The 7,399-nt window shown below is 36.3% G+C and overlaps 1 protein-coding gene across 1 annotated transcript; it reads right to left on the reverse strand.

Annotated features, from left to right (window-relative positions):
• Positions 1–3,379: 3,379 nt before the first annotated feature.
• LOC110912940 (membrane steroid-binding protein 1) lies at positions 3,380–6,128 on the reverse strand. Its single transcript, XM_022157779.2, has 2 exons — positions 5,698–6,128; positions 3,380–4,036 (listed from the first exon to the last, which is right to left on the reverse strand). The coding sequence occupies exons 1-2, from the start codon at positions 6,003–6,005 to the stop codon at positions 3,556–3,558; spliced, it is 789 nt and encodes a 262-aa protein (XP_022013471.1). The 5' UTR covers positions 6,006–6,128; the 3' UTR covers positions 3,380–3,555.
• Between the last annotated feature and the right edge of the window lie 1,271 nt (positions 6,129–7,399).

Below are 7,399 nucleotides of genomic sequence, written 5' to 3' on the forward strand. Positions count from 1 at the left end.
ACACGATGGACCTTATTTTTTTCACCGTTTTCGAACGCATTGGACGATTTAGTATTCCCCACTTCGACTTTAACACACCAAACGCCCGTTCCACATCTTTTCTTGCGGCCTCGTGTTGCCTCTTGAATTTTTTTTCGTTCGGGTCGTGTGGATATGGAAAAGACTTCACAAACACGGACCAGGTAGGGTAGATCCCATCAGTAAGATAATACCCGCGTTTGTATAAATGGTTGTTCACTTGAAATGGACAATTTGGCGCCGTTCCATTTCGTTGAGCAAGAAATAACGGAGATTGTTGCAGCACGTTGATATCGTTTTGTGAACCCGCTGGCCCACAAAAAGCATGCCAAATCCACAAATCTTGAGACGCTACCGCTTCTAACATAACCGTCGGATATTGATGATCGCCTCTCATGTATTGTCCACGCAATTCTGTGGGGCACATTCTCCAGACGAAGTGTGTACAATCCAGACTCCCTAACATGCCAGGTAGGTGATGCCTATCCTCATGAGCCTGATACAATAGCGCGATGTCGTGGCTCGTTGGTCTACGTAGGAATTCACCGCCATACCTTTTAAAAATAAAAATTAAATAAAAGACATTTCATTAAATTAAAAAAAAAACATTCGAACTAGAAAAAAAAAATACATTCACCGCCATACCTTTTGCATACCGTCTCGCAGAAATATTCAAGGCACTCACGAGAGGTCCTTTCAGACATATTTAAATACTCGTCCCCCTCGTCTGGTGGGTTACCGGTTGCAAGTTGTTTAATTGCCGAAGTAACCTTTTGCAACGGTGTAAAGCTTTTCTTCATTCTCCCGTCTAAGCCTTCTTGAAACCACTCGTCATACGCTTCCACGTCACTAACAATTTTTTGGAACAAAGACTTGGACATACGAAACCTGTGACGAAAAGTATCTTCACTAAATTTTGGATTTTCATCAAAATAATCGGCCATGAGTGTCTCGTGGCCCCCCACACGATCTCGACGGACATATTTTTTTTTACTAGACGATGCCGTGTCTAGTAGCTCCGCTTGTTGGATGAGATTTTGGAAGAAAACTAAGCTACTATCGCTTGACGACGCATCTCCATCGTCGGGAAAGTCGGGTAGGGTAGAAAGAAACGGGAACTTGGAATCCATTTTGTGTTTGAAAGATATAAATTTGAGAATTTTGGTGTTGGTTTGTTGTGAATGTGGTAAAAAATGAATTAAGATTGGTTAGTATATATATTGTTTTAAAAAAAATTGATTTTTTTTTTTTTAAAATTCGACCGTTGGTAAACGGTCAATTCTCGATCCACGCGCAAAATCAATCGGTGAACCCACAATCAAAACCCACCCCGATTCGGGACCCCGCGGTGATGGCGGCGGTGTTCCCGATCGGGGAAAGGCCTCACCGATGGGACTCCCCGAGAACGCCCCGTTCACCCTTAAGAAGTCATCTTAAGATGTACTCTCCTGTACTCTCATGTACCTACACAATTTTTTTTAATTTGTTTTCTATAATATTCGGTTCCCAAAGTCAAAACTCTGAGCTTCATGACTGATCGGTGCAAATTTTAGATGCGACATGATCCTAACATGAAATTCACGGGCCTGGCATTGGTTAACCCGTTCAAGTTAGTTTCGGGTTGAACCCTTGACATGTCTAGCTATGCGGGGTGACATATTTACAAGTTGACCTGTTCAACCTTTTTTTCTTTTAAAACGTGTTTCTTGTCATAACTTACACAAATTGGGTATTTTATGATAAAATTTAAAAAGAAGAAAAAGGAATACTAATATGGTTTTATTGTTTAAACATATTTGTTGTTGTGAATTTGCAATGTTAAGTGTTAATATGAAAAAAAAAAAAAAAAAAAGATAATAAATAAATAAATAAACAAAACTCCGAGGTTAGTTGGTCATGTTCATGTCAACCCATGGATACTCATATTGTGTTCGGGTTCTTGTGTTCATGTAATATTCGTGCTCAACAGTCAACCCGCCAACCCATAAACACGACCCATTTAGCACCACGATCTACTCAAAATATATGTTTTTGATCAAGCACATTTTACTGCAATGTGAAATCAACAGATTTCTTGTGAATTCGTAGCGAATATTTGTATAATGAAAACAATAACAAAAATTTCCTTTACTACTCATTTGATATGATATAAACATATGATACATACATCAATTTCTGCATCCTGCATAATCTATATCTATAAAAAATAACATAAAAAAAATCATGACTTTGACAGATTGCTAATTTTGTAATCTGTTATAAGAATGCATATTTGCTCAAAACTTCCATTAATTATGAAGCGGATTCGGTCCGCCTGGTACAAGTTGTTTTGATTCATTCACTCGACCACCATTGTTGCTTCGAAATTGCTTGACTCGATAGGAACTTGTGCTTAACTCCCTCCTATATGATAAAAGAAACTTTCTTGATGACATTCTTCCTTCAATGGCTTCGGTTTCGATCATACTACAATTCCCAAAATGGAAAGTTGCAATGATGATGATGATCAAAATCAGAACTGCAAATGGTTTCATGCTTCAAAGGGTGTAAAAGAGTGAATCTTTTCTGTTAAGATGGTTGAGTTATGAAAAGGGTTGTTGACATTTTGCTGGTATATATAAGGATAAGAACACAGAAACAGTTGACTTTAATCTCTGTTAAATTACCTTAATGACCCTTTCTTGTCATTAGCTGACCACCACTAATTGCATATAATAATAACATTTTCTATATTGTTAATCCTTTTCGAGCTGGGGGTCTCACTGGAAGCAGCCTCTCTATTTCTACGGGGTAGAGGTAAGGTTGTCTACATCTTACCCTCCTCAGACCCTACCTTAGCTTTGCTGTTGGTGGGATTTACTGAGTATTGTTAATCCTTTAGAAAAAAAGAAAAACAAGTCTCTCTTTTTTTTCTTCTCATTTCACATTCTTTGAAACGATTTTCATATCGACATATCGCCTCTAGGGCGTGCCTGCAATTTTCATATCGCCTCTAGCGCCTGTGATCTTCACATCGCCTCTAGCGCCTCATGCCTCAAACGACTTCATGAGATCACTCCATTTCACGTTCTCTAGCGCTTCACACCTCAGTCACGCTTTCCGAAACCAAGATTCTCGACTATTAACGTATAGGCTGAACAAAAGGGTTATATGCCCATAGTCGCAACTAAAACTTCTCAAAACCACTTCGCCGTTTGGGCCATGCAAGGGTCAATCTTGCATCTTGTGTTTCTTTAAACATTAACTTGTACTTGATGCATACATATTCGGAATTTGTAATGTGTTGAAAGCGATAAGTTTTCAGAAGTTAAGAAAATCCCTCTTTTGTGGCATGTAAAAAGATTTAAAAAAAAAATCCAAATCAACTACAAGCCCAGATGCAACATTCATTTTGAAACACAAATTGGAAAATAATGTTAACTTATCATAGTCCTTGTTTTATGCCAAATATACGAGTATACCTCACCCATTAGACAACAAGTCATGATTATGGACACCAATATACTACATATTTTGCTTAAGGCGTCACAAACAAAATCACTCGTGTTTGTTGGCTTCACTTGTAGTCTCATCCTTCGTTTCTCCAACCGCAACTTCTGATGGAACATGGTCAGCAGGTTCAGCTGCAGTCGACTCAGCAGGTTCCATTAGAGATGGTTCAGCAGGTTTGGCTGCAGATGGCTCGGCAGGTTCAGTTGCAGATGGTTCAGCAGGTTTGGCCGCAGATGGTTCAGCAGGTTCGGCTGCAGATGGTTCAGCAGGTTCGGTTGCGGATGGCTCGGCTGGTTGATCATTGGTTGATGGCTCGGGTGTGGGTTCTGGTTTCTTGATGGTCCCAACCTTGACGTACTTGCTCATGAACTTGTATTCCCAATCTTGCAATGCCTCGAGCTCAAACACACCGAGACCAGTGAGATCACCGTTCAAGTCTTTCTCTTCAAACGACATTTTTGCTAGAGCTCTACTAGCATCTTTCCCTGCAAAGAGTGCGTAAGGTCCACCTGGTCCGTAAAACATCCTGAAATGATAATCGTACCCGTTAGTACAAAGTAGTAGAATATCTTGCTGGTTTTTTAAACTTTTTTATTACAAAAAGAGTTAAGAGCCATTTACGTCCCTGTGGTTTGTTCATTTTTGCCATTTCAGACCAAATTTTAAAATTGTATCATTTTCCTCCCTAACATTCTCGAAACGTACCATTTCAGTCCAAAAAATTCAGAATAAAATCTCATTTTCATCCCTGACCTAACTGAGTTTTTTTTAACTGGCGTTAGTTTTTTGAACTGAAATGGCACGTTTCGAGAATATTAGGGAGGAAATGGTACAATTTTAAAATTTGACCTGACCTGACATGACAAAAGTGGACAAACCACTGGGACGTATATGGCACTTAACTCTTACAAAAATTAATTCCAATAAACAACATATTATCGAATTCAAGATTGTATTGCTGAAGCTATCAAACAAAAGATATGATAAAACAAAAGGAAAAAAGCAACTTCAATAACACAATACCACCTACTGAAAAAGACATCAATCATCATAAGGGATATCAACGACGAATCAAATAAGAAAGTAGTATCAAACAGAGTGAATAACATCAAATCGGTCATTAAAAGTCACTAATTTAATTAAAACCAAAGCATAAGTTTAATCGACTACAGGATTTCCATCACAAACCCTAGTTTAACAAACATCGATTCCTCAACCGATTTCATGTTCCCATCCTCAAAAGGTTAAAGCAGCAGAAACTAACATCAAACCGAAAAAGCAAACTAAAAAGCACAAAAAACGTTAAAACAAAAACTATAAAACCGGAATAAGTGGTATCGACAAGGAATCAAATAAAAAACAGCATCTAACACAGTGAATAACATCAAACCGATCACCCAAAATTCAATCACATGCCCTAATTTTACAAACATTAATTCCTCAACTCAACCGATTTTGTGTTCTCCAAGCAACCAATCATCAATCAGGTACACAGAGAGAGAATATCAAACCAAAAAAGCAAATTTAAAAAGCACAAAAAAACTTTAAAACAAAAGCTATAAAATCAAACCGATCACCCAAAATTCAACCATCTTTTCAACTCAACCGATTTCGTGTCCTTCAAGGCTTCAAGCAATAAAATCCGATTTCGTGTCCTCAAAAGGTAAATTAAAGCATCCGAAACTAACATCAAACAGATAAAATTAAACCAAAAAAGCCAAAAAAAATACTTCAAAAAAAAAAAAAAAACTATAAATCTTCAATCTTAAAGCCTAATTTTACAGGCTTACAGCCCTCAGTTCCTCAACTTGGCTGATTTCGTGTTCTCCAAGCAACAAATCATCAATTACATACATATAAAAAAGCCAGATACTAATAATATAATAATACACCTCAGAGAATATCAAACCAAAAAGGCAAACTAAAAAGCCACAAAAAAAAAAAAACTATAAAATCAACAAAAAATCATATAAATAAATAGCATCAAACACAGTGAATAATTGAATAACATCAACTCGATCACCAAAAATTCAACCACAAACCCTAACTTCACAAACATCAATTCCTCAATTCAACCGATTTTGTGTTCTCCAAGCAACAAATCATCAGATACTCATAACAAAGCAAAAAATCAAACTAAAAAGCCACAAAAAAACTTAAAAAAAAAAAACAAAATCAACAACATACCTGCTTTGCGAAACATCATAGATCTGACCTTTAATCGCCATAAGCAGAGGCTTCTTCGGATCGTTACCGTCGTAACCTTTCAGCTCTTCCTCGGAAACCTCGCCGAGCTGAACCGGCGGCGGAAGCGGCTGCATGTCTTCTTCGTAGGACCTAGACCGCGGCGGCGGATGATTGTCTCCGGAGAAGAAGCCGGAGACGGCATAGTATCCGGCGATAGATAGCGCAAGTAGAGTGATGAAAGTCGCCGAAGAAAGTCCGGTGTAGGCGGTGATGGACTGTTCAAGAGTTTCCAACAGTTGAACCGCCATGAATAGTGTGAAATAGTGATAATCTTGTGTCGCAAAAGTGAAGGGATTTGTGACGAGTTTTGTGTGTTGAGAGATTTAAGGAGTTTGGTAATGAAGTTTATACAGATTTTTTTTTTTGTTTATTTATTGAGTGTGGAAAATATGTATACGTATGTATAGGACGGCTGGATTTCTTTAACTTGGGAGGCCAATGAGTTTGACTTGCTTGGGGTCACTAAGGGCCGTTCAAAGCGCTCGCTGTTCATCACTCGTTCGAAAATTACTCGAAAAATGCTTGTTTGATTTGAGGTTTGGTTGTAAATGAGCTGATCTGTTTGATTCGATTTGTAAACGACCCAAACATGAGCAAAAGTTCGCTCGACTCGAATTATTATTTTTAATTAGTATATATACATATATAGGGTGAGAGTTTGCTACAAATTCCATTTTTCCTACAAAGTGTAAAAAGTCATGAAACACACTTAAAACCCACAAATAACAAAGTGAAGATTACTAAAAGCTATATTTGTGTGTTTTGTGTTGTCTTTTGGATGATAAGGCTTTGATTATCGAATGACTAACATTAGTGTGTTTTATGTTGATTATCATGTTGTGTTTTATATTCATAGTTCTACGATGGTGTGTTTGAAGTTTTAATGGATTGTTAGGGTTTGGATATTGTGTTTTATAGATCTTCACTTTGTAATTGTGGGTTTGGAGTGTGTTTTATGGCTGAAATTGTGGTGTTTTATGACTTTGTACACTGTGTAGGAAAAATGGACTTTATTGTTGAACCACACCCTACATATATAAACACGTATATATACAAATATAAATTATACATACATATATATATATATATATATAGTGGAGGGTTTAAATGAGAAGAATTTTTTTGTAAGAAGAAAAAAGAAGAAGTTTCAACCAATAAGAATGCTTCATTTTACTTCATTTAATATTTGCATGTAATTTTAATATAAGGGTATATTAAATGAGGGTTCAAATGAGAAGAATTTTTTTGTAAGAAGAAAAAAGAAGAAGTTTCAACCAATAAGAATGCTTCATTTTACTTCATTTAATATTTGCATGTAATTTTAATATAAGGGTATATTGGTAAAATTACAAAAATCATTAATTTGTATTATTCCTCTTTAATAACTAACTAAATTAAATTTGTAACTCATTTTCAAAATATATACTTTTCCAAATTAAAAAAAAAAAACAACTTAATTTAAAGTGTAGAATAAATTACTAGTTGTGTAGGATATATTTCGAGGTGTGTAGGATAAATTTCGACTGTGTAGAATAAAATTCTATAATGTGTAGGGTATATGTAGGAAATTTTTGATATGTGTAGGTTTTGTAGATTATATGTAGGATAATTAATAATTAGTTGACTAATTAATTAAAGAGTT

This window comes from Helianthus annuus, chromosome 15 (genome assembly GCF_002127325.2).
Source record: "Helianthus annuus cultivar XRQ/B chromosome 15, HanXRQr2.0-SUNRISE, whole genome shotgun sequence".
Lineage (NCBI taxonomy): Eukaryota > Viridiplantae > Streptophyta > Magnoliopsida > Asterales > Asteraceae > Helianthus > Helianthus annuus.

Excerpts from the sequence above, each read along its gene's own strand:
- LOC110912940 (XM_022157779.2), bottom strand. The coding sequence starts at position 6,005 with ATGGCGGTTCAACTGTTGGAAACTCTTGAACAGTCCATCACCGCCTAC. Across the intron at positions 4,037-5,697 it reads TATGATGTTTCGCAAAGCAG|GATGTTTTACGGACCAGGTG; the intron begins GTATGTTGTTGA and ends TTATCATTTCAG.